The sequence below is a fragment of the Megalobrama amblycephala genome, linkage group LG12, assembly GCF_018812025.1.
Source record: "Megalobrama amblycephala isolate DHTTF-2021 linkage group LG12, ASM1881202v1, whole genome shotgun sequence".
In the NCBI taxonomy this organism is placed as follows: Eukaryota; Metazoa; Chordata; class Actinopteri; order Cypriniformes; family Xenocyprididae; genus Megalobrama; species Megalobrama amblycephala.
The window spans coordinates 40342823-40369162 of NC_063055.1; the positions used below are offsets into that span (position 1 = coordinate 40342823).

The 26340-nt window shown below is 39.8% G+C and overlaps 2 protein-coding genes across 15 annotated transcripts in view; one reads left to right on the forward strand and one right to left on the reverse strand.

The window, feature by feature from the left end:
- tmcc1a (transmembrane and coiled-coil domain family 1a) overlaps positions 1-8451 on the forward strand; it is a 33606-nt gene extending 25155 nt beyond the window's left edge. For all 5 annotated transcript variants that reach the window (XM_048211175.1, XM_048211174.1, XM_048211179.1 and 2 more), the window contains 4 exons: positions 1167-1415; positions 3526-4205; positions 7065-7200; positions 7974-8451. In XM_048211175.1, coding sequence (XP_048067132.1) covers positions 1167-1415; positions 3526-4205; positions 7065-7200; positions 7974-8288 — 1380 coding nt within the window. In that variant the 3' untranslated portion in view covers positions 8289-8451. The remainder of the gene's footprint in view (positions 1-1166; positions 1416-3525; positions 4206-7064; positions 7201-7973) is intronic.
- A 7415-nt stretch (positions 8452-15866) lies between these two features.
- The window catches only part of cacna1db (calcium channel, voltage-dependent, L type, alpha 1D subunit, b), a 62720-nt gene continuing 52246 nt past the window's right edge, over positions 15867-26340 (reverse strand). For 9 of the 10 annotated variants that reach the window (XM_048211181.1, XM_048211183.1, XM_048211180.1 and 6 more), the window contains 12 exons: positions 25549-25676; positions 25321-25417; positions 23943-24045; positions 23774-23875; positions 22346-22476; positions 21765-21881; positions 19449-19735; positions 19077-19223; positions 18846-18994; positions 17593-17690; positions 17078-17359; positions 15867-16989 (listed from right to left, as the gene is read on the reverse strand). In XM_048211181.1, coding sequence (XP_048067138.1) covers positions 16714-16989; positions 17078-17359; positions 17593-17690; positions 18846-18994; positions 19077-19223; positions 19449-19735; positions 21765-21881; positions 22346-22476; positions 23774-23875; positions 23943-24045; positions 25321-25417; positions 25549-25676 — 1917 coding nt within the window. In that variant the 3' untranslated portion in view covers positions 15867-16713. The remainder of the gene's footprint in view (positions 16990-17077; positions 17360-17592; positions 17691-18845; positions 18995-19076; positions 19224-19448; positions 19736-21764; positions 21882-22345; positions 22477-23773; positions 23876-23942; positions 24046-25320; positions 25418-25548; positions 25677-26340) is intronic. The other variant, XM_048211182.1, reaches the window with a different exon arrangement.

Here is a 26340-nt window from a genome sequence, read left to right on the forward strand (position 1 = left end):
CACGTGTGACTCATCGTGTGTGATCATCATTGTGTCATTGATTTGTCATGTTGCACCTGTGTTGACTAAAGCAGCGTTTCCCTTTATGTCAGCGTGACTCACTTTCTGCTGTTCAGTAATATCAGAGGTACTGAAATGTGACTGAAAGATCATTTTAATGCATGCTTCTCACTTTCAACACTAACTTTGCATATTAAAACAAATAATGGTATTTCATTATTGCATGCTTACATGGTGTATAATACTCATCAAATGTATATTTAATGGGCATTCGGAAAGTTAGAAGTGCTGTTAAGATGTTTTCACAGCCAGCTGAGTTAGTGTTGGTGAAGGAGAGTCATTATTACTCATACAGGTCAGATTAAACTCTGCTCACAGACAGACTATATGATCAGACAGGCTTTTATGGCCAGATCTGACCTCAATATTCAGCTCATTCTGTCTAAAGACACTGTGTTGAGATATGAGTGTCTTTGTCTCGTTTGTTTTCAACTTGACCTGAAACACAAAAATGATGAAAAGATACACTCTAAATCCTGGGTTAAAAACAACCCAAGTTGGGTTAAATGTTTGCCCAATCTGCTGGGTGATTTCATTTAACTCAACTATTGTTTAGAAATTACTGTATTGCTTTCTTGAAATGAACCCAAAATTAATTAAATTGCTAATTAATAAATGTTCACCTTTTGATAATTTTGGGTTCATTTTAAGCCAGCCGTATAGTAATTTTTAAACAATGGTTGAATAAATAAAATCACTCAGCAGATTGGGCAAACATTTAACTCAGTTGCTGGGTTTGTCCATTTTCAGCATAACTTGGGTTGTTTTTAACCCAGCATTTTTTAGTGTACTAAAACCCTTTTTTAGTTAATTTACTTTGAATGTTTAAGTAGTTCACAAATCTTTTATTTTTTGCAAGGCACTGTAGCCTCTTAAAATGAGGGGAAATGTAATTTTTTGAGGGCAAAAAGAGAGAAATGGGTGTGTGTGGCAGGATATTGTGATGTGGATGGTGACCTTTAATAGCCTCCATCTGCATGCTGATTGCAGAAGCGGGCGATTGCTTCATTGTGTCAGCAAAAAGTCACCCATAGACCTATTTTCCAAGAACTGACATGACTTTTCTCTTCATTGGCTTCCTCTTGGCTCTTTCTCTTGGCCTGCAGATCGAGAGGCTGGAGGGCGGTCTCGCACAGGCGGTGTCGTACGGGGCTGACGGTTCGTTGCTGGGCTCCGAGGACGCCGGTCTTGACCCTCAGCGCACGCGGCAGGCGATTGCTCAACTGCAGCAGAAGATCCTGAAGCTCACCGAGCAGCTGCGCATCGAGCAGGCGGCCCGCGATGAAAATGTGGCCGAGTACCTCAAACTGGCCAGCAATGCCAACGACAAACAGCAGAGCACCCGTATCAAACAGGTCATTATTATTTCTCTTTTTCAGTGTATCAGTCTGCTGTCTCACTGCTTTTTTATGTATGCATCTTCAAAACCACATTTTACCACAGATTAACAGAAGGCAACTAAAAATTTTCAGTACCATTTTTTTCCCCCCACTTTGATATTTTCGTGGCAATTAAAGATGGCGTGAAATGAAAATTCACTCTTCACAGTGGCGTGTAACGCAGTCACTCCTACTAGCCACTTTGGCAGGTTGAATTTTATATATAATATATGCATTTTTCAATTGTAGTCTTTTAAAAAGGCATCTGAAATAAACTAAGTGCAATGTAGTGTTATCGAAAATATCGATTTTTCGATACATATCGATACTGAAATATCTAAATCACTTCCAATACTCATTTTCCCCAGAATAGATACACGATACCAGCTGCTCTTTCTTTCTCTCATCTCTCTGACAGAGAGTCGACACACAAACCTCCTCGTTTCATTACATACAGATGAATATTGTCATTCCAGCAGATTTTGTGTTCACACCCAAAGTGCGCCATATAAAAGCCTCCTCTCAGTACTAAATTTAGTTATTTTTCACTGCTTATTGCACTTAAACAGTCAAATACACACAAAATGATGTAAAAATGTCAGCCTTGGTGAGTTTTCATGTAAACACAGTCAGTTATGTTTGAAGTGAATGTAAACAGTTGGGAAAGAAAACACACGTGTAACAGTATAATGGATCTTAAAGTGACAGCAGCCTAATAAACCTGCTGCCAAATTATGAGATAATATTATAAATATCTATATGGCAGTTTTTCCCCATGGTATCAATGTCAGAATTGTAGCCAGTGAAAATGCTGAGTGGATAGTAACTTTGGAAAACCACAGTGGCTGATGAGCAAAAAAGTTAATGTCACGCCCTGCTCATTACTCTAGTAAAAACGATGTATTAAAATTTAAAAATTTTGGATATTGGTATATAGTCGAAGGTATGTCTGTGCTATTTCTCTCCTTAAGTTGTCGACTAATGAAATTGTCTTTGTACTCGTTAAAGGTGTGGTCACACTGCACTTTTCGTTCCATTGACTTCCATTCAAACGCATGCGAATGCGTCAAACCGGAAACGCAAGCAAAAATTCTGCGTTCCAAAGTTCAAGTTTGGTGAACTCTGACCTGCGACATGAAGACGTGCGACCAGTAGAAGATCGATTCGTCACGGCATGACCTCTTGGCTGAATTAAAAGAATTATATTTTTGCAGTAAAGTCGAGTAGGTTCTATATTTTTACATTTTGAATGTATTACTTTAAGTTATGTGTTGAATTCATATTTATAAAAAAGACGCTGTAGACCGTGACGTCATATCACGACCGTTACAGCATCCGAAAAAATTTTGCACGTTCAAAGTCTAGTGTGACCGCGGCTTAACACTAGAGTTGTGTCTCTTAAGGGGCCGTTCACATATTGCGCCTAAAAACGAGTGGAAAGCGCGGCCGCGCCACTTTCTCCTTCTTTCCAAAGCGCTTGCGCTCCCGTGGCGTCTGTCATTGCTCTGCAACCATGAACTGCGCTCTCCAAGAGGAGTAAGAAGTTTCAGCAAAGGATTAATTGATTTCTAGCCCTTGCATTAGCTTTATTGCGCGTCACTTCCATTATGAGCGTGCCTGCCGGACGCCTACATTTGAAATAACAAATTTGAGCGTGCAAAAGACGGCCCCTAATGCGCTCGTCAACACAGGCAACTGTTGTTGTTTTTTCTCCAGTATTATGTTGTTGTCTCCACCATTTTTTGTTTTTCTCGACTGTGAAACAGTGAACCGGGCCAGTGTTGCCACCTTGTGGACAAACCAATTTGTGCAAAAATGGTAAAGATCTATAGAGTGCATGTGGTTATAAAAATCAGGCTTCACTTGTATTGTGCTGATGATTACCAGTGTATGTGCAAAAACCGAAGAATATGGGTTTTCAAAGAGTGTTGGCTATTTCTTGCCAGAATATAAGAGTGATGGACGCCTGCTACAGTTAGTGTTCGGGTAGAAAATGTTGCTGTCATTGTGTCCCTCACTCTCTCTCCATCTTTTAATCTGTTTTGGTTTTCTCCCTGCCTTGCTCTTCCTCACAATGACTCTTCAGGTGTTCGAGAAGAAGAACCAGAAGTCTGCAGCGAGCATCGCCCAGCTGCAGCGTAAGCTCGAGCATTACCACCGGCGGCTGCGCGAGGCGGAGCACAGCGGCGTGCAGCGGCAGCCCAAAGACGTGCTGCGGGACATGCAGCAGGGCCTGCGGGACGTGGGCGCCAGAGTCATCACGGGCCTCAGCGAAGGTGTGGTGGACAGTGTCAAGGGCGGACTGTCGAGTTTCTCCCACGCCACACACTCCGCCGCCGGGGCCGTGGCCTCCAAACCTCGCGAGATCGCCTCGCTGATTCGCAACCGGCTCGGAAGTGCTGATAACATCAACGTCCTGAAGGACGGCGCGGAGGACGGCGAGGACACGGTGACCGGACGCTCTCTGGGATCTGCTGCTGGACACCTGCAGTCCAGTCCGAAGTTTGACAGTGACGAGGACTGTTCGAGTACGACCTCGGAATCGGCGGAAGCCCACAGCGTGACGGGAGCGCCCGGAGGTCCTCCCAGCTCCAGAGGGAACACGCTAGAGAGGGGACGCGGCGGCGGCTGGGACATGTTGCTGCAGGAGGTGCAGGAGCTGCGGGACACACAGGCACGGCTGGAGGAGTCTTTGGAGAGTCTGAAGAGCGATTATCTGAAGGAGTGCTCGCTAATGAAGCAAGCGCTGCAGGAGGAGAGGTTCAGGTACACACACACACACACATATGCATGCTCATCCCAGTGTTGCTAAGTCCGTGGTTTTCATGCGTAATTGGGCTACTTTAACACTGTTGCCGCAGATTGTTTTCCATGTCCGTGGGTCGAAGCGACCCCAAATAACATGATATTCAGCCCCTGGAATGCAAATTTTACCAGGGGAACCCTGCCATAAAGCAGATTTTATCCTCCCGGAACAATTTTTATAGGGACCTGAAAATGCGATTGGGCTAGTTTTAGGCTCACGCAGACCTCCGATGCGACGTGAGCACAGCAGGAACGCTTATTAGGGCGCGAGCACCGATGGTGTGAGGACTCTATTGTACTTGCTCAGTCAATTCTTCTTCTTCTCCGAAATGAATCGCATTTTTGAGGGCCTAAACATGCTTGAAAACTCATGAAACTTTGCACACGCGTCAGAAGTGGTGAAAATTTACGTCTGATATGAGTTTCAGAATTAGGTGTGGCAAAATGGCTCGATAGCGCCACCTACAAAATTTCAATTAAGCACCCTTCGTGCTACGTTTCACGTACAGTTATGACATTCGGTAGACAGATGTAACAGCCCAATACCTACAAAAAAAGTCCCAGGTGCAAAATCTGGAAACCCAACAGGAAGTGAGATATTTTGAATTTTCTCTGCAAAATTTTTGCATTTTTTTGCCATTTCCAGACATTGTACTTTAACAAACTCCTCCTAGAGCTTTAATCAGATCAACATCATTTTTGGTCAGTCTAATCTAAAAGCCTTTGTGATGTTAAATTGCGAAGATCTAGAGTTTTCACTGAAGGGCGTGTCCGTGACGGCCTAACAAAATTCAATGTTTCACCATGAAACAGGAAGTTGTTGTAACTCGGGCATACAATGTCCGATCTGCCCCAAACTTCACATGATTCATTAGAGTCCTGCCCTGAACACATCTACATGACAATATTCACTTATAGTAATAGCACCACCTGTGGGCAACAGGAAGTGTGGCAAATGACTGACATAGTCCTCCTATATTTATATACTTAAATACATATTGCCCACCATGCTCTGTTTTCCTAAAGCCACCAGGTGGCAGTGCCGTAGGTGCGAGGGCCCTTTCATCGCTACTTGCAGCTTTAATTTGTAGTTTTGCTTCAGGACACAAAAATATGCTGGGATAAAAACAACCCAATTTGGGTCATTTTGGCAACCCAGCGCTGGGTCAGAAAGTGAACTTTGGATTAGTTTTCTTCAGTTTCCAAACATGTTCCTGTGAACATGCATATGCGAAGCAGTATCAACACACACAGAACCGTTTGTGTCCGCGTTCCCAAGCATTGAGTTACTGACTATCAACCCAAACTGGGTCAAATCAACCCAGAGTCTGTACCCAACATTCTCAAACCAGCGTTTGGGTTGAAAAAATAACCCAGTGTAAATCATGTGCCAACCCGACATAGAACCAAAATTATTTAGTGTACAAAAGTCCACAAAAATGTGCTGATAATCAAACATTCAAATATACATTCAGACAGCTGCGGATATGGCTTGGTCATATGACCGGATATATTGTGCCGACAGTCAAAGTTGTCATTGTTATTGATAGAGATTTTGCTTTGTTTACATTGTGGTTTGTAAATATATGCGTGCAGTTTTTATTTGGGGTCGTGACCCACCAGATTTGTGGCCTGAAATAGCCTCAACCTCTTAAAAGGGAAAAGATTGATAAGGAAAATGAGAGAGAGAGAGAGAGAGAGAGAGAGAGCTTCACCAATGAATGGACAAACCTATTTCTTCCCTAAATGTCCAGCTCGTGGTCAAGCATTTTTCTGTTGGTTTATAATAACAAAAGCACAAAAATAGCTGAAGAATCAACATGCTTTGAAACTAATGGCTAATTTTAGCTTTGCAGTGATTAACCCAAAACTGAAGGTTCAGTCATTGTTTACAGGCCTTCATGCTGTTCCAGAACTGAGTGTGCTTGTATTTTAAGCAGTGTGATGTACAGGGTTAACTTGTTTATACTTTACCCTGGATATTTCATACTGTATGTTGGGATTTTAGAGCTCTAATAGAATGCAGCACATCACCTCATAGATCATATTTTTGTTGAGCTTAACAAGTGTGATCATTTTTAACTGTTTATGTATGGAAAACAGCTTTGTGCAGATTATTGACTTTGTGCTTTTGGCATGACATGAATGAAAGAGTTCAGGTGTTTGTTTTCTTCTGTTTAGTGCAGTTATATGGAAGAGCATTTCTGCCACATAACGGGAAAAAGATCATGCTATATTATACTAATTTAAAATGGCTTAAGTTCAAAATGATGTCTTAAGACATAATTATGACATTAAAACATTTCAATTAGGATATTAAATATCATAATTTTATAATCCCATAACTTAGTGTTATAATAATAAGTCATGAATAATTGACTTGGTATGCTATAATTTTCAAAGTCAAAATTGACATAAAAAGTCATAATTTTTTTTTTTTTTTTTTTTAAATGGACATTGACAAGTTATTATGGTATAGAAAGTCATAATTTCTACTTTTTATCTCAATTTCTAATTTTGGTATACCATCATTTTGACCGATTTACCAAAGCGTGTTTTTGTTGTCTTGAAATGGGCTTGAGGTTAAAGCCGTCTCAAATGAATCCATGAGTCAGCAGTTTGTGGTGTCATCTTTGAAAACTTCCCTTTCACAGTAGGAACAGTGAAGCTCTCTAACAAACACACATTGTTTTAGAGAGATGATTGTCTATATGAGTAAAGGCGAAAGTCTCAAAATCCCTCACACTCACATTACAGCTCAGTCACCCACACGTTTGTCAGTTGTACAGGAAGTGACTGGGCGTTTGCTGTGTTTTGTAGGTGCGAGCGCTTAGAGGAACAAGTGAGCGATCTGACGGAGCTCCACCAGAACGAGATCTTGAACCTGAAGCAAGAGTTGGTCAGCATGGAGGAGAAGATCGCGTATCAGTCCAACGAGAGAGCCCGTGACCTACAGGTGTGTGTTCACCGTACGGGCAGAACACGAACAATACATGAGTTTTGACTTGCTCTAGCTGGTAGATGTGGATTGGCACATAAATGTTCATCAGGTTTCTAATGGTGGGTGTTTAGATCAGGTTATTGATCGCACTTCAGACATACACTAGACTGCCCTCTAATGGCAAGATAGAGCTTGTACAGTTGATCACATGTGCTCAACACTAAAACTACTGACAGTGCAGTATAAGCTCTACAATCATGTTTTTAAAGAAGAGATTACTTTTACCTGTCATTAAATGATACATTTCGACTTATTAATCTAGAAAAATCTACTCTATTTCCAATTAATTTGGAGTGTCATAAGATTGACCGCCATCACGACAAGCATTTTAGAGCACGTGAACACGTTTTTTGCTGGAGAATTGTAATATTTATTTAACATGTAAATGTGAAGTGACTGCAAGATTAAGTGCTGTGAATATATTTCGTATTAAAAGTTGACAACTAACGTTAACTATTGGTGCCTTTCAGTAAAGTGTCATAACCATCATCACACACAATGACAGAGTTGAGGGCAAACATAACACCGTATCAGAGACACTTCGAATGTTATTATTCCAGACTATTTTAGTAAAACTTTTGTGATTTATAAGAATCATTTAGCTTTGGACAGTGAATCAAAATGAGTGAAGTGCATACAGTAATGTGCAGACATGCAAGTAGCTTGTGTCGCTGAAGAGCCGTGTGTGTGTGTGTGTGTGTGTGTGTGTGTGTGTGTGTGTGTGGCAGGAGGCTCTGGAAGCGTGTCAGACGCGCGTCTCTAAGATGGAGCTGCAGCAGCAGCAGCAGCAGGTGGTTCAGCTGGAGGGACTGGAGAACGCCACCGCACGAACCCTGCTGGGGAAACTCATCAACGTGCTGCTGGCCCTCATGGCCGTCCTGCTGGTCTTCGTGTCCACCGTCGCCAACTGCGTGGTCCCGCTGATGAAGACGCGCAGCCGCTCCGTCTCCTCGCTGCTCCTCTTCCTCCTGTTCGCTGTCCTCTGGAGGAACTGGGACACTTTCTCAGGACACACCTACCGCTTTCTGCACGTGCCCAGATGAGGCTACTAGTTAAATAGGGCCTATTATGTCCTTTCTCAAAGTCTTGATGTTGTTTTTGGGCTCTACTAGATTGAATGTTGATTATTTTCCTCATATTCTCCATTGTTCAGCTCCTCTCTTCCCAGTCTGTCAGTAACGCTCTGTTTAGTTCCTGTCTCTGTGAAGCCCCTCCTTCTGAAAAGCACAATGTGCTCTGATTGGTCGGCTGGAGCAGTGTGTTGCGATTGGTGTTTGGGAAATGCCCCCCCCCCCCTTACCATAACCACCAGTTTCAACACACTACTAACTAACTCAACCAGGCCCCGCCCCTTTATTCTGCTTATGAATTATTTAAATGAGGAATATTGTGAAGAAACTCAAGATGGAGGTGTTTCAGGAGTTCAGAAACACTGATATAGAGAAGAACTCCTGCTGGATGAACTCTGGAGACCTTTTTCAAGCTCAGACAGCAACATTACACACTAAAGAGAAATGAACAGAAAAGCATATTTTAATTCCCTAGCTAGCTACAGAAGAACTGCTGTTTTCAGACTGTTTTTCTCAGTGTTGTTTTCCATTGAATGCCTTTGAATCAGTTTAATATTTTTTGTAATTGTATAATTTAGTTGAATGTAGCATTCTGAATTAGTTCACACAAAAATGAAATTTCTGTCATTATCTGCTCAGTGTTGCGAGTGAACGCCTGCATGCTGGAGTTTTTTCTGTCGAACACAATTTGGAGCAGGTCTTTTGTATGCAACAGTGACTCCAGATGATGATGAACAATTGAACGAACAAAAACAGTGAGCTGCTGTAGTTTGGAAAAGAGCCGTGTGAAGATTCTTCTCAATTTCTCCTTTTGTGTTCAGCGGAAAGAATAACGTCATGTAGTGCGAGTGAAGTAAACCACGACACGACGGTCATGTTTAGTTGAACTGTGACTCAAACTCGGCAGACTGAAGTGATCCTGCTAGATTTGAGCTGCTATCACAGCTCGGGTCTGTTTGACCTTTGACATGTGATGGACGCCAGTGTTACGGTACTCTGTCCTCACTGTGACGTCTGAAGGACGCCGGATTCCTGCTTGAAACGGACTGATGGACGCTTTTTAGGTTATTGTTTTCAAAACGTTAAAGGATTTTGTCTTGCTTTATCTGATGTAAAAACACTGTTTTAAATGAAGTATTAATTTATTGAATATTGCACTGCCTTACTGGACCGGTGATGGCAGAGAAACAGTAACAGTAGCTGTTATTGCTTATTCATAAGTGTAATATCGAATGCCAATATTTTTGATATTATGAGGGAGAGATTTTTGACGGTCTGTAAGTTCCTTTGTCTACTGTAGTAATGGATCGGGACTGTTCTTATTAATTCAGCGCGTTGTATGTGTTTGATAATGAGCTCTGTTTGATCTACTCACACCTCAACATACGAGTCGCTGCAGATTCTTATGAAATTAGCACAGTCGTCTAACTGTACGATATGTCAGTGATATAATAATGCTCAGGGGAATGTCCTCTGCAGAAGCTGTATTATGCTGTCAAGGGATGAGTTTACAGTATGTGAATGATTTAAACCACTCTAGTGCCTTCAACACATCTTCTGTACGACTGTATGTCATCTTTATAATAAAGATCATTTCTCACTAGCAGTGTTTTAGTATCACTGATGTACTATTATAGTTTTTTTAATATATTTTGAATTAGTATTTTTAGTAATTTTGTGCATGTTTGTAATTTTTTTTTTATTGCATAAGTCTGTCCCATTATATTAGGTGTCTTTACCATGTACTTGATTAAAAAATAATTATTGTTTGATTCAAAATACTTATTGTGTTTAAGTTGTATTGTAAAACACTCGTGCTGCTATAGAGCTGGATACAGGTAAGGTTAGGACAGGTTTGCTGGTTTGGGTAGGTTTAGGGGTGGGTTAAGGGATCAGCAGTGTAATTATAGATTTAATTACATGCAGTTATTTTTAAAATATAAGTACAATGTAAAAACATGTATGTACACAATAAATGCATTAGGCATATGCATGTAGTATTATCAGTCTTGAGGTATATTAGCACTCAATATTATTGGTTTTGAGGCATATGATCTCAGTATTATCAGTTTTGAGACATATGCTCTCAATATTATCGGTTTTGAGACATATGCATTTAGTATTATCGGTTTTGAGACATATGCTCTCAGTATTATCGGTTTTGAGGCATATGCTCCCAGGATTATCAGTTTTGAGGCATATGCATTTAGTATTATTGGTTTTGAGGCATATGCTCTCACTATTATCGGTTTTGAGGCATATGCTCTTAGTATTATCAGTTTTGAGACATATGCATTTAGTATTATCGGTTTTGAGGCAAATGCTCTCACTATTATCGGTTTTGAGGCATATGCTCTCAGTATTATCGGTTTTGAGGCATATGCTCTTAGTATTATCAGTTTTGAGACATATGCTCTCAGTATTATCATTTTGAGGCATATGCTCTCGGTATTATCGGTTTTGAGACATATGCATTTAGTATTATCGGTTTTGAGGCAAATGCTCTCACTATTATCGGTTTTGAGGCATATGCTCTCAGTATTATTGGTTTTGAGACATATGTTCTCAGTATTATCGGTTTTGAGGCATATGCTCTCAGTATTATCGGTTTTGAGACATATGCATTTAGTATTATTGGTTTTGAGGCATATGCTCTCACTATTATCGGTTTTGAGACATATGCATTTAGTATTATCGGTTTTGAGGCATATGCTCTCACTATTATCGGTTTTGAGGCATATGCTCTTAGTATTATCAGTTTTGAGACATATGCTCTCAGTATTATCATTTTGAGGCATATGCTCTCACTATTATCGGTTTTGAGGCATATGCTCTCGGTATTATCGGTTTTGAGGCATATGCTCTTAGTATTATCAGTTTTGAGGCATATGCTCTCACTATTATCGGTTTTGAGGCATATGCTCTCAGTATTATCGGTTTTGAGGCATATGCTCTCAGTATTATCGGTTTTGAGACATATGCATTTAGTATTATTGGTTTTGAGGCATATGCTCTCACTATTATCGGTTTTGAGACATATGCATTTAGTATTATCGGTTTTGAGGCAAATGCTCTCACTATTATCGGTTTTGAGGCATATGCTCTCAGTATTATCGGTTTTGAGACATATGCTCTCAGTATTATCGGTTTTGAGACATATGTTCTCAGTATTATCGGTTTTGAGGCATATGCTCTCAGTATTATCGGTTTTGAGACATATGTTCTCAGTATTATCGGTTTTGAGGCATATGCTCTCAGTATTATCGGTTTTGAGGCATATGCTCCCAGGATTATCAGTTTTGAGACATATGCATTTAGTATTATTGGTTTTGAGGCATATGCTCTCAGTATTATCGGTTTTGAGACATATGCATTTAGTATTATTGGTTTTGAGGCATATGCTCTCACTATTATCGGTTTTGAGGCATATGCTCTTAGTATTATCAGTTTTGAGACATATGCTCTCACTGTTATCGGTTTTGAGGCATATGCTCTCAGTATTATCGGTTTTGAGGCATATGCTCTCAGTATTATCGGTTTTGAGACATATGCTCTCAGTATTATCGGTTTTGAGACATATGTTCTCAGTATTATCGGTTTTGAGGCATATGCTCTCAGTATTATCGGTTTTGAGGCATATGCTCCCAGGATTATCAGTTTTGAGACATATGCATTTAGTATTATCGGTTTTGAGGCATATGCTCTCACTATTATTGGTTTTGAGGCATATGCTCTTAGTATTATCAGTTTTGAGACATATGCTCTCACTATTATCGGTTTTGAGGCATATGCATTTAGTATTATCGGTTTTGAGGCAAATGCTCTCACTATTATCGGTTTTGAGGCATATGCTCTCAGTATTATCGGTTTTGAGGCATATGCTCTCAGTATTATCGGTTTTGAGACATATGCTCTCAGTATTATCGGTTTTGAGGCATATGCTCTCGGTATTATCGGTTTTGAGACATATGCATTTAGTATTATCGGTTTTGAGGCAAATGCTCTCACTATTATCGGTTTTGAGACATATGCTCTCAGTATTATCGGTTTTGAGGCATATGCTCTCAGTATTATCATTTTGAGGCATATGCTCTCACTATTATCGGATTTGAGGCATATGCTCTCTGTATTATTGGTTTTGAGGCATATGCTCTTAGTATTATCAGTTTTGAGGCATATGCTCTTAGTATTATCAGTTTTGAGACATATGCTCTCAGTATTATCATTTTGAGGCATATGCTCTCACTATTATCGGTTTTGAGGCATATGCTCTCAGTATTATCGGTTTTGAGGCATATGCTCTCAGTATTATCGGTTTTGAGACATATGCATTTAGTATTATTGGTTTTGAGGCATATGCTCTCACTATTATCGGTTTTGAGACATATGCATTTAGTATTATCGGTTTTGAGGCAAATGCTCTCACTATTATCGGTTTTGAGGCATATGCTCTCAGTATTATCGGTTTTGAGACATATGCTCTCAGTATTATCGGTTTTGAGACATATGTTCTCAGTATTATCGGTTTTGAGGCATATGCTCTCAGTATTATCGGTTTTGAGGCATATGCTCCCAGGATTATCAGTTTTGAGACATATGCATTTAGTATTATTGGTTTTGAGGCATATGCTCTCAGTATTATCGGTTTTGAGACATATGCATTTAGTATTATTGGTTTTGAGGCATATGCTCTCACTATTATCGGTTTTGAGGCATATGCTCTTAGTATTATCAGTTTTGAGACATATGCTCTCACTGTTATCGGTTTTGAGGCATATGCTCTCAGTATTATCAGTTTTGAGACATATGCTCTTAGTATTATCGGTTTTGAGGCATATGCTCTCAGTATTATCGGTTTTGAGACATATGCTCTCAGTATTATCGGTTTTGAGACATATGTTCTCAGTATTATCGGTTTTGAGGCATATGCTCTCAGTATAATCGGTTTTGAGGCATATGCTCCCAGGATTATCAGTTTTGAGACATATGCATTTAGTATTATCGGTTTTGAGGCATATGCTCTCACTATTATCGGTTTTGAGGCATATGCTCTCACTATTATCGGTTTTGAGGCATATGCTCTTAGTATTATCAGTTTTGAGACATATGCTCTCACTATTATCGGTTTTGAGGCATATGTATTTAGTATTATCGGTTTTGAGGCAAATGCTCTCACTATTATCGGTTTTGAGGCATATGCTCTCAGTATTATCGGTTTTGAGGCATATGCTCTCAGTATTATCAGTTTTGAGACATATGCTCTCAGTATTATCGGTTTTGAGGCATATGCTCTCGGTATTATCGGTTTTGAGACATATGCATTTAGTATTATCGGTTTTGAGGCAAATGCTCTCACTATTATCGGTTTTGAGGCATATGCTCTCAGTATTATCGGTTTTGAGACATATGTTCTCAGTATTATCGGTTTTGAGGCATATGCTCTCAGTATTATCGGTTTTGAGACATATGCATTTAGTATTATTGGTTTTGAGGCATATGCTCTCACTATTATCGGTTTTGAGACATATGCATTTAGTATTATCGGTTTTGAGGCAAATGCTCTCACTATTATCGGTTTTGAGGCATATGCTCTCAGTATTATCGGTTTTGAGACATATGCTCTCGGTATTATCGGTTTTGAGGCATATGTTCTCAGTATTATCGGTTTTGAGGCATATGCTCTCAGTATTATCGGTTTTGAGACATATGCTCTCGGTATTATCGGTTTTGAGACATATGCATTTAGTATTATCGGTTTTGAGGCAAATGCTCTCACTATTATCGGTTTTGAGGCATATGCTCTCAGTATTATCGGTTTTGAGACATATGTTCTCAGTATTATCGGTTTTGAGGCATATGCTCTCAGTATTATCGGTTTTGAGACATATGCATTTAGTATTATTGGTTTTGAGGCATATGCTCTCACTATTATCGGTTTTGAGACATATGCATTTAGTATTATCGGTTTTGAGGCAAATGCTCTCACTATTATCGGTTTTGAGGCATATGCTCTCAGTATTATCGGTTTTGAGACATATGCTCTCAGTATTATCGGTTTTGAGGCATATGTTCTCAGTATTATCGGTTTTGAGGCATATGCTCTCAGTATTATCGGTTTTGAGACATATGTTCTCAGTATTATCGGTTTTGAGGCATATGCTCTCAGTATTATCGGTTTTGAGGCATATGCTCCCAGGATTATCAGTTTTGAGGCATATGCATTTAGTATTATTGGTTTTGAGGCATATGCTCTCACTATTATCGGTTTTGAGGCATATGCTCTTAGTATTATCGGTTTTGAGACATATGCTCTCACTATTATCGGTTTTGAGGCATATGCTCTCAGTATTATCGGTTTTGAGACATATGCTCTCACTATTATCGGTTTTGAGGCATATGCTCTCAGTATTATCGGTTTTGAGACATATGCTCTGAGTATTATCGGTTTTGAGGCATATGCTCTCAGTATTATCGGTTTTGAGACATATGCTCTGAGTATTATCGGTTTTGAGGCATATGCTCTCAGTATTATCGGTTTTGAGACATATGCTCTCAGTATTATCGGTTTTGAGACATATGTTCTCAGTATTATCGGTTTTGAGGCATATGCTCTCACTATTTTCGGTTTTGAGGCATATGCTCTCACTATTATCGGTTTTGAGGCATATGCTCTCAGTATTATCGGTTTTGAGACATATGCTCTCAGTATTATCGGTTTTGAGACATATGCTCTCAGTATTATCGGTTTTGAGACATATGCTCTCAGTATTATCGGTTTTGAGACATATGCTCTCAGTATTATCGGTTTTGAGGCATATGCTCTCAGTATTATCATTTTGAGGCATATGCTCTCAGTATTATCAGTTTTGAGACATGTTCTCAGTATTATCGGTTTTGAGGCATACTGTATGTGTGTGTGTGCGCGTGTACAAGTGTGTGACATCTCGTCAGGTGATCAAGCTGTACATTAAACTGTTTAAAACATACAGTCACCCGATCAATAATGAGATTCCATATGTTTTTTCATTTAAAATGGCTAAAAAGAGGCGCTTATTTACTCAGGCTGCTTTAAGAGCCATGGCTGCCTCGCCTCCTACCGTATGTTCTCAGTATTACCGGTTTTGAGGCATATGCTCCCACTAGAGGCCTCTACGTGCATTCAAGTAATGTCGGAAAGATTGTATTCACAAGATGAACGCACACTGATGCCACAATGTCATTAATATGAGTGGGAAGCTTGTGTCTGTGAGAAACAAGGCAGAATACTTGTGGAATACTACAATACTTAATACTTATATAGAAGTTATTCTGTTTCAAGATTACGAGACACATAATGATATGCACAGAAAAATCATTTATAATAAATACCGCATTATTCTGTAGATTCTTGCTCTTCTGTGTAGAGAAATATGAAATGTTTGTGCCAGTCCAGACCATCACTGACTTTTGTGAAGTCTGTGAAACAAAGAGTTGTATCATCTCAGCTGGAACTATTAGCTCTATCTGGAGGAATGATTTCCTCAAGTCAAGAGTCCTTTTCCAGAGACACTGTCCTTCTGAAGTTTGATTTTTAATTAATCATCAAAATAAACACAGAAGATTTAGTAAAAATAACATGTAGTATTTCAAGACCTAAAGATCACCTTATATTCACCCAAAAATATTTTCTCACCTTGTTGTTTCAAACACGTTACTGTTTTCCCATTATACACAAATGAGAAGTTCAGATTTCCATAGTTTATCCAATCTGTGCACTATATTCCAAGTGAGACAACAGCAATCAGTGAGAGGATCAGACTCAATTGTGTATTACAGTATGCCTTATATAGATGTGTTGTGGCAGATTTGACGTTGATGATGCCAAACACAACTGAGCTCGACACACTACATTTAAATATGTGAAAGTAGAAAAAAGGAGACATTCAAGTCAATAATGACTTACATTTTTGTGAAATTTAATTTGAAAGACTTGGAATATAGTTCAATCATCCAACCAGGAGGTATTGCTGTGAAGCTTTTACCATTGTAACTGCTTCATATATGTGAGTACAATTTTCAACGTGTTTTTTGAACGTGTCCTGAATGGGTCTGTTCAGTAGCTGAACAGGTGGACTTTGGCTGGTTAGTTGGTTCAAAGGTTGAAGAGCCACTGTCCAGTCCATGCATAGATTCAGAGGAAAACACTTGGGCTGATGATGTCATCACATTTGGATCTTGCCGGAAATTTCCCAAGACAAGGTTTGCTAACTAAACGAAAAGATCCAAATGCATAAGCGTAAAGCGATCGGTCCACGTAAGCCAACAGATACTCCCGTTTAAAGGCACAATTACCTCATTCATTCATTCATTCATTCATTCATTTTTCTACATGATTTAGTTTTGTTGGTTTTTTTTTTTACTATAATGCTGAGACGTAGATCATTTCGTCAGTGAGATCCTCCTCGCGTCTGCTGCTCGAGTCCGTCTCCTCATCGCTGTAGTCGCGGACGTTGCTCTGACACAACCCCGTCTCCTCTGCCTCCGGCCCGTGGCCTAGCGTGACGTTTAGTAAGTTGCTAGCAGCACTTTCCATCTCATCAATTGTCATTTCACAAGCATCGGCAATCTCGTGTTTTGTCACCGTCACAAACTTTGGATCCTTCGCGTATTTGCCCAGTCCCCCAGATATCATCACCTACAACAAAAAGCATCGTGTCAATGCGGCAAGTTTTTAACACATTTAACACAACGTGACACAATGAATGTGGAGTGTGGTCACTCACCGCTTCCACCAGACTGTGAGCGCTGCTCCGCTGCTGCAGATGATGGCCGCTCAACCGCGGTGGAACCTTCAAGAGGGAGGGGGAACGTGCTGGCCAATCAGAGCCTTGCTGGGAGTTCCAGAAGCCCCTGTGAACCAATCCCGGAGTGCTGCTGGCGCTGACCGCGGTCTGGATCAGAGGGGTGTAGGGTGGAGGCGTGGCCGGAGGCGTGACCCATGAGCGGATGGAGCGAGTCGGAGAGAGCCGGGCTCGACTCGATTCTTGACCGGTCGCTGTCTTCACCTGTGGAGCCGCGAGAATAAATGAAGCTGCTGTGAGATGCTGGAAAACCAACACTTCTGTCACAATCCGTACTTTCAGACCGTTCACCCCAATAGCAGACACTTTTACAAATGCTTATTTTTTCAGTAATTGTTAATATTACAGGGTTTTTTTGCTATCACTAGGACACATTTTTCAATACTTGGGTCACTTTGTTTTGCTTGAGACGTCATGTCTGGTTTTGCGCTGATCACCTGATGCTGTGACGGGAGACCCGCGGGATGCAGGGGGATCTCATCTTGACTGCTCTGTTTGCGCAGACACTCGAAATGGAAAGCAGGCTTGTGAGAGGCTGTATGAAAGAACGCACACATCAATATGCATTATTTTGTATGTATACACACATGAAAAAAAACAACAACTACCTAATATACAGAGAAACCTTGAGCTATAAAGCAGCATTTCTTACTCTTTCACCGTGTATGATGAAATATCTATGTAATGATATCTACCTAAAGAGACCATTTTGGAAAATTATGGCACTCTGCATCACAACAGACAGCAGTCAACATGTGTTCCTTACAATTTCTCCTTTAACCCCTTAAAGTCGGCATGAAATCAAAATCGACCCTATTAACTTTACTAGTGCATATTACTAGTCTTGTGATGAACAATTAATACATGCAAGTTAATACACAGAAAAAAATAGTTTGTCGTGGTAATCTTTAATCAAAATCTGAAAAGTTATTTCCGGTCTGGAATGGCGTTCCTTCTCTGATGACGTCAGTTTGACGGCTTGGGTTGTAAACGCGTAAACCACTCCCCTCCGACCGTTAGTCTGCTGTGAGCGAGAGATGGAGAGGAGGAGCGCTGAAGTCAAACTCTGCCCTCTATTCAATATTCCGTTTCACTCGGAAACACGTCACAACACTGGAGAAAAGTCGTTTGCAATTTCCGGTTCACGGGGACTTTAGGCCCAAAGCATACCGCCGGCAGTACACTACCCGCCGTGAAAAAATTACTAATCAGATTACTAAGCAACCACTGACAGGAATAACACAAAATAGGTGTCATTTTAAAGCTTAGAAATTCAGCTTTTTAATGCATCCAACCATTTTGTTTAACTCTTAAAGATTACTGAGTCATCCTGCTAAACCAGAATGTTCTGCCCGCGGGCGCCACATAGCTACAAAATAATTAAAAATCATATTTTTCAAAACTCCTCCCTTGATCAACACAAAATAGGTGTCATTTGAAAGCTTAAAGTCTGAACTTTACACTGAATGTAAGCAATTTGATTTTCATAATTTATGAAATACTTTTTTGTACTATGTACTGCAATGTGTCAATAATGCAAGCTAAACATGCTAACAAAACATGTTAATTCATTCAACGTTGTCTTTTTCTTTCCACTTCACTGAATTTAAAGCTTATAAAATTTCCATACGGCTTTGTCAAGCCAACATTTACTACAAACGTTTCAATGTAGTTTTGTCTGATAGCTCACACTGAGTTGGGGACAGCAGGAGTCGCTTCGATGACCTCTGGGGCTGCTGGGATATGAGCTGCTCATCATCGTCACAGACGCATTCGCACACATCCTGCGGTCTAACTGCAGCACAGTCGCTCAGAGTGTCCTGAAAGTCTTGGAACGACCTTGAAAGAGAAACAAAGAGAAGATATTTTGATATTGCTGATTATTGATATACACTTTCTGAAAAGAGTTTTCAAGCGATACCTGTCTCTAGCCAGCATGACGTCATCCTCGTGAAACTCGTCTCCGCTGTAATACTCTGTCACAGAGTTCCTGTCATCATCGCTGATGTCACCGTGGCTGGGGTTTTGGACGTGGATGGTGGGATATCCGACAGCACTGGAGCAAGGCCTGCGAGACATTGGAGCATTAGTACACAAACCACTAGCCAACATCACCGCACCAGAGAACCTACAGATGTTTGTCTTGCGCTTTGATTTAATTCTGTTACTACTGAGCCTGACGAGGCCAAACACAAACTGTTCCAGGAACTTGCTTCTATTTGAAATGTTCTATGATGTTTGTTTTTAGGATTCAGTTTCCTGTGGTAATCTGAGTGGTCATGTGACCTCCCACCTCTTGGAGTGAGTCCTGAGCTGTAGTTCTCCATCACTCCTGAGGTTGAGGTAGGAGCTCAGAGAGGACACCAGGCCCCTGGAGGGCCGGCGGCAGCGACCGTGCCAGCCGTTGGTGAAGGCGGGAGCCGCTGGCACGTTGGCATTGTTGATATTTGAGTTGGATGATCTGCTGTCTGACATGGACTGGCACAGAGGGAGCGGGAGCTGCAGAGGACGCTGGGTAACGCTGCTGCTGTACTGATCTCCACTCACGTGATTGACCAGACTCCCAATCACTCCATTCCTCTGCAAATACAGACAACAGGATCAAACAGATACAGGATCGTTTCCGTAGTTTTAAATTATATACACACTGGCTTCTTCTATATATATTGAGATCCTTAACAGGAAGTATTTACTTTGATTTTTTCAAAACAATATTTTTTTGGTGTTTTAAACATAAAACCATAGTTAGATATTAGATGTTTTTTAAAGTGTCCATTTTATGCTCATTTATTACTTTATTTTTTTGTGCTCTGCTAGAATATTTTTACATGATTTAAAGTTTAATAAATATTATTTCTCTCATACTGTACATCGCTGCAGCAGCTCTTTTTACCCTCTGCTTGAAACGCTGTTTTAGTTCCTGTTTCTTTAAAGCTCTGCCTTTCTGAAAAGCCCAGTCTGCTCTGATTGGTCAGTTTTGATTGGTCAGCCATTCAGAGTATGTGTCGGAAATGAAACACCTTTTACCGTACTAATTTTTCAGCTCTCGAGGCTTCACGAGCAGCTGTAAGCAGTATTATATCTAAGGTAACTATACCGTTGGTACTGGAAGTCTGTACAATAATTTTTTACCCTCACAGTCAAAAATCAGGGTCTCCTCGACAAAACGAAATCACCCAACTGTTCTTTGAGGGCTGGCCAAAGCAGCCAGTAGGTGGGCATTATGCAAATGAGTCACATGGTGATGTAGCTAAGGCCCTGTCCCAAATGAAACCCTAATCCCTTGCAGTCTTCCTCCGAATCCACACTTTCACGCAGTAAAGCTTTGACTGTTTGGCTGCGGAGGTAAAGTGCTCATCGAGGGCACAAACAAGCACCCTTCTGAAACCTAAAATGATAAATGGGACGCCCTACGGCCTTGTGGACTTAACAGACACACTAGGAGCGAAAGACACCCTGGGGGAAATTCCTCCTCGAAAAAGACTAAGACCAAAGTGGCTGCGTTTAGTTTAAACCTCCATGCTCTCCGACCTCCTCCTCTAGCCCGGGGAGGGTGGCTCGTTCCCGGTCAAAGTCAGATCCTTTCACCATCTGGAGGGTGATTGTGAGCTATCTGGGATAGCGGCGGCCATTGTGAGTCCACAAGACATGAAGAGCACATGAAGTGTGCCTTTTGGGACAGTGCCTAATTCACGAAAATAACTGACCCTTCGCTGGGAGTTTGATTGACAAGCGATCTAACCAATCATAACGCCAAATCCGCCATTTTGTCCGACAAAGCAGTCGAAGATTAACCTCGGTGGACTTGAACTTGAAAAATTTCTGTGTTTGAAACAACATTCCTTCTGATGTTCATTCATGTTTATTTGATGCTATTAATGAACTAGTAGGAAGAGATGATCGGTTCACGAGCCGCTTGATCTGAGGCGCTACAGTGATCTGTCACGACACATTAAAGAGCCACAAAACGGTTTTTATTGTTCGATTTCTTTAAAAAATTACACAGTTTGAAAGCTGGGACTTTATTTAATATCATAATAACCTGCTCTGTCTTGTCTGTCGACGTGTTGTCAGTGTCCTCTTTGCTCTGCGATGTATTTTTCACTGTGTGTGGCGTGACAGCGCCACGGCTTGTCGGACAAAGCAACAGTAACTAAGGGGGGCGGGGCTTAGCGAAGGGTCAATCGCAGGACTACAGACGAGGCGTTTCAGGCCAGTGTGTTCTGTTGTAGAGATTCACTCTCTTTAGCGTAGACTCTGTGTTTGGTAACTTTACAGATCTTTACATGCACAAACAGCTACATGACACACTAAAGGAAAGGTAAAATAAAAAAGAAGCATAAGAGGTGCCCTTACTTAAGATATATTAAAATCTAAAAAAAAATTCTTAAACAAGACAAAGAAATGTTGACTGAGTAATTCTACCATTATGCTTTAGTGATGTAGTGACGTCTTTTTAGTGGTCGAGAGGAACTTTTATGTTGCTTTAGATGCTTTTATCCAGAACGATTAGGTATTTTATCAGTTCACACCCGAGACCTTTGATTCACAAGCTCAATGCTCTGTTCCTGAAGTTAGATGAACTCTGATAGAGACTGAAAGGCTCTACCCCGTATACCTCTTCCTCCTCGTGGAGGTTGACGTCCACTAGACCTTCATCCTGCAGATCACATGATATGGCTCGACGGATCTCAGGGCCGATATCATGCAGTGTGCGCAGACCAGCCTGCAGAAGAGACGGATGAAAACACACCGTTTCTGTGACACATTTAACATTATTATGATACAGGAGACTTTTTACAGAATTATGTCCAAATGAGCAGCATTTAAAGAAAGCTCTTTCTACTTCCCACTCCTCAGCCTCTTTTATATATGGCATAATTGTCATCAGTTTTACATAGAAGCTTGTTTCTGCCACAGAATAAAAATATAAAAAAAAACTTTTTTTTATTTTTTATTTTGTGTGGTGGAAACAAGCTTCCATAGTTTTTAGGGCAAAATGTCAAACTTTCAATATTTGTGGCAGTCATACAAAAATAATAAAAGCCTCATTCATATCAGTATTACATCATTAAATCATGTTATGTTCAATGTATGTTCAGTTACTCATGAATCTCCTCAGCAGGCCACATGAGCACATCAGTGTTTTTACACAAGCTTTAGTGAATCAGGTTTGAAGTGTGTGGTCACCTGTAGAGCGGTGGTGGTGTTGAAAAGCGGTTGGCCTCCCACAAGTCCTTGCTCTTTGCGTTTCCTGAACTTCCTGAAGTAGTCTTGAATCAGGAAAGTGGCATAGAACTTCCCAACAGTGATCTCATCATCTAAACACACACACACTCATTTCATTATAGACAACTATATTGTATGTATAGCTACATTTAAAAAGTGTTTGTCTCACTTTATATTAGGTGTCTGTGTACTTGAATCAAAACAATAATTTTATAATAATTTCACTACTTTGGTTTCAGTGGATGTTAATTTAGAACTAGATACAAAAATTTGAAGACAAACTTTAAGTTGGCTTGAAAAAGCCGGTCCAGAAAGTTTGAAGTTTGAAAGTTTAAGTTTTAGTTTAGTAGTTCTGATAGATAGATAGATAGATAGATAGATAGATAGATAGATAGAGTCAGGGTACTCAAGGCAGTTGCTAAGGTACTCAGGGTGGTTGCTAAGATGTTGCTATGTGGTTGTTAGGGTGTTGCTATGCGGTTGCTAAGGTACTCTGGGTGACTGCTATGCGGTTGCTAAGGTACTCTGGGTGGTTGCTAAGGTGTTGCTATGCGATTACTAGGGTACCCGGGTTGGTTGCCAAGGTGTTGCTATGCGGTTGCTAGGGTACTCTGGGTGGTTGCTAAGGTGTTGCTATGTGGTTGCTAGGGTACTCAGGTGGTTGCCAGGGTTCTCAGGGTGGTTGCTAAGGTGTTGCTATGCGGTTGCTAGGGTACTCGGAGTTACTAGGATGTTGCCAGACTGATTTTTGTGGTTTATAGTTGGTTGCCATGGTGTTCTGGGTGGTTGCTATGCGGTTGCTAGGTTGTTATGGGTGGTTGCTATGATAGATAGATAGATATAGATAGATAGATAGATAGATAGATAGATAGATAGATAGATATAGATTTAGTTTGATAGATAGATAGATTTAGTTTGATAGATAGATAGAAATAGTCAGATAGATAGATATTTAATAATAATTCAGCAGATAAATATATTAAAATAGATAGATATTTATTAATAATTTTAATAATAATAATAATAATTTAGAATTATTAGAATCTTTGCTGATAACCACAGGTGTAGTTCATTGACATATATTGTGTGTGTGTGTGTGTGTGTGTGTTGACTATACGTGTCAGGTCCAAAACGTCCTGACTATTCAGAAATGTCCTCACAGTGAACCCTGTTAAACTCTGAGCAGTGATCAGACCTCATTAGATAAAAAAGCGATTCGATTTAAATCTAGTGTTTTTCACGTTTCTGTGAGGGTTATGTTTAGGGGTCGGGGTCAGATTAGGTGATGTAAACTATCATTAACTTGATCTAAAATCAATGGGAGTCTTTGAGATGATATATAGACTGTATAGTATATACAGATATAGTGTATGTGTGTGTGTGTTTGACCTCCAGCAGGTGGCACCACTTGGTCCAGCAGTTTCATGCTGGTTCTCTTCCAGATCTTCTTGATGACGGCTCGTAACTCCTCATTGGCTTGTTCCAGATTGCCTGAGAGACACACAGTCGTGACTAAGCACACATTGACACGTGAGAGTCTCCATGAGCAAAGCTTTACCTTCAGTCTTGATTTTCAGAGCAGTTCTGACCAGAGCGAACAGGGTGGCGTTGAACATGACCGTTCCATCACTATTTAGTGGCATATTCATGGCAACCAACCTCTGCAGACAGATTATTAAGAGAAAGAGTGACGTTTAGACTGCGGGTGTGATGTGTGTTTATATTTACACTTCCTGGAGTTCACAGTGTCATATATACGACAGGCTCTTAGACAGTCCCGTCAGGATTTCACAGGACTTTTTTCCCCCAGATTTTTGTGGCCTAAAATGACTGAATTTGCAGACTTTGACTGAAAATTGTGATGATCATCATGTACTTATATAATTATTGTTAGTGACAGTAGGAGTGCAATTATATTTTTGTGCTTTTGTACTACTGAATAATGTTCCATGAAGACACAAAGCAAGAGAAAATACTCATAATTCTGCTGAAAATATTCTGATGATAATAATCTTGCTGAATGGTGTTAGACACAATAGCCACTGAATCAGTACAGTCTGTGACACTGTAAATGTTTTAAATCATTATTTTATTTTATTTTTTACAATTGAACAATTATATAATTGTCTATCATAATATCATTGTGCTGTAATATTGTTTTTGCATTTATTTATTTTATAATAGTTTCATCAGTGATTGCATTCACTTTAAAATAAAAAAAGTACAAATAATCTACTTAATTAACATCCTCTCCTCGTGGGTCAAAATGATCCGAAGCCCTAACATTATACTTTTATTTTTTTAATTTTATTTATCATTAAATTACTAGATTTTATCAATAAATAATAATTTAAGCACATTCTTCACATTCTTTCAACTTGAATTCAAAATAACTCACCATTTCATGGTTAACCCTTTTAATTCAGCTCAAAATCTCTCACATTGTGTCTCTGCCGACCTCTTGTGGAAAAAAATAATATAACATGGATCTCATGACTCTTGCCACTAGATGGCCTCATAGCTCTATATGGAGCAAATGAATTGTTCTCATGGGTCCTAAAGACAGTTTTTTTCAGTATTTTAAAGTTTTAGCATTTTTAATTTTAATTTTGACATTTTTTAGGTTTTTCTATATGTACTGAAGTGTCAGATATTGCAATAAAGTTTGAAGTTAGCAAGGTGGACAGCAGGGGAAATTTTTTTTTTTCAAAAGTATTATTTAAAGAGGATTTATTTATTATTTAAAGAGCATTATTAAAAGAATATTTATTTGAAAATTCTGATTTTAATTCAGAATAAAAAAATGCTGTTATATTTTCACCATTTATTTTGCATTTGTGTGGGGGTTGTTCTGGATTGTAAATGTGTTCAAATCTAACTTTGATAGATTTTTATTATTTATTATTATTTTTATTATTTTTGATAGCGTTTTATACCTTGCATGCCACTCTATGAGGACACAGCTTGCCAAAGCCCAGCGGTGGCTGAATCCTGCGCAGCAGCGTCACCACATCTAAGTGTTTGATACGGCCCCTGATAAACACACACACACACACACACACACACACACACACACACACACACACACACACACACACACACAGTATTCAGTGTCAAACAAAACACAGTGTGAACTAGAAGTACAACATCTTTTGCATATATACTTGGCCTCTGGATCATATTCCGACCAGATCCTCTTGAATTCATCTAAATGATGCGGTCCAAGAATCGACCAATCACGCGTCAGGTAGTCAAAGTTGTCCATGATGACAGCGACAAACAAATTAATGATCTGGGGGGAGGGGGAGCAACATTTGCATCAAATAACAACTAAATCAAATAAAAGTTCAGAGAGAAGTTAAAGAGAAAAGGACAATAACAACACAAGTAGATGCATGATTATTACAAACTAAATGTGCTTAAAGAGGACCTATTGTGCCCTTTCACAAACTCTTGATTGTGTTTTTGGGCTCTATAGAAGTGAAGTGTTCAAAAAACACAATTGTTTTCCCATATTTGACATTGTTGCGGCTCTGTTCAGTTCCTGTCTCTATGAATCCCCTCCTTCAAGTCAAGTCAAGCTTTATTTATAAAGCACATTTAAAAAACACAAGTTGACCCAAACTGCTAAACAGATCAAGCAAACTTAATTTTAAAATTAAATATAAAACATTTAAATACAACATCATGTATTAATCAACTATTCAATAATCAGGTGGTAAAAGCTACCCTTGACAACAGCACTGATGAGTCACATGATCTATGTGCATTAAATGACAAAGGACCTAACTGGGCAATCAAGCCAGGTAAACAGGACACAGACTAACCTAAAATCAAAACTTCGCTTTTGCTCTCATTTAATTAAGAAATTGTTTGCCAGCCAATGTTTAATATGTTCAAATCAGTTCAGGGCGTTCTCAGATGAACACTTCTTGTCTACACTCGCTGGGAAATAA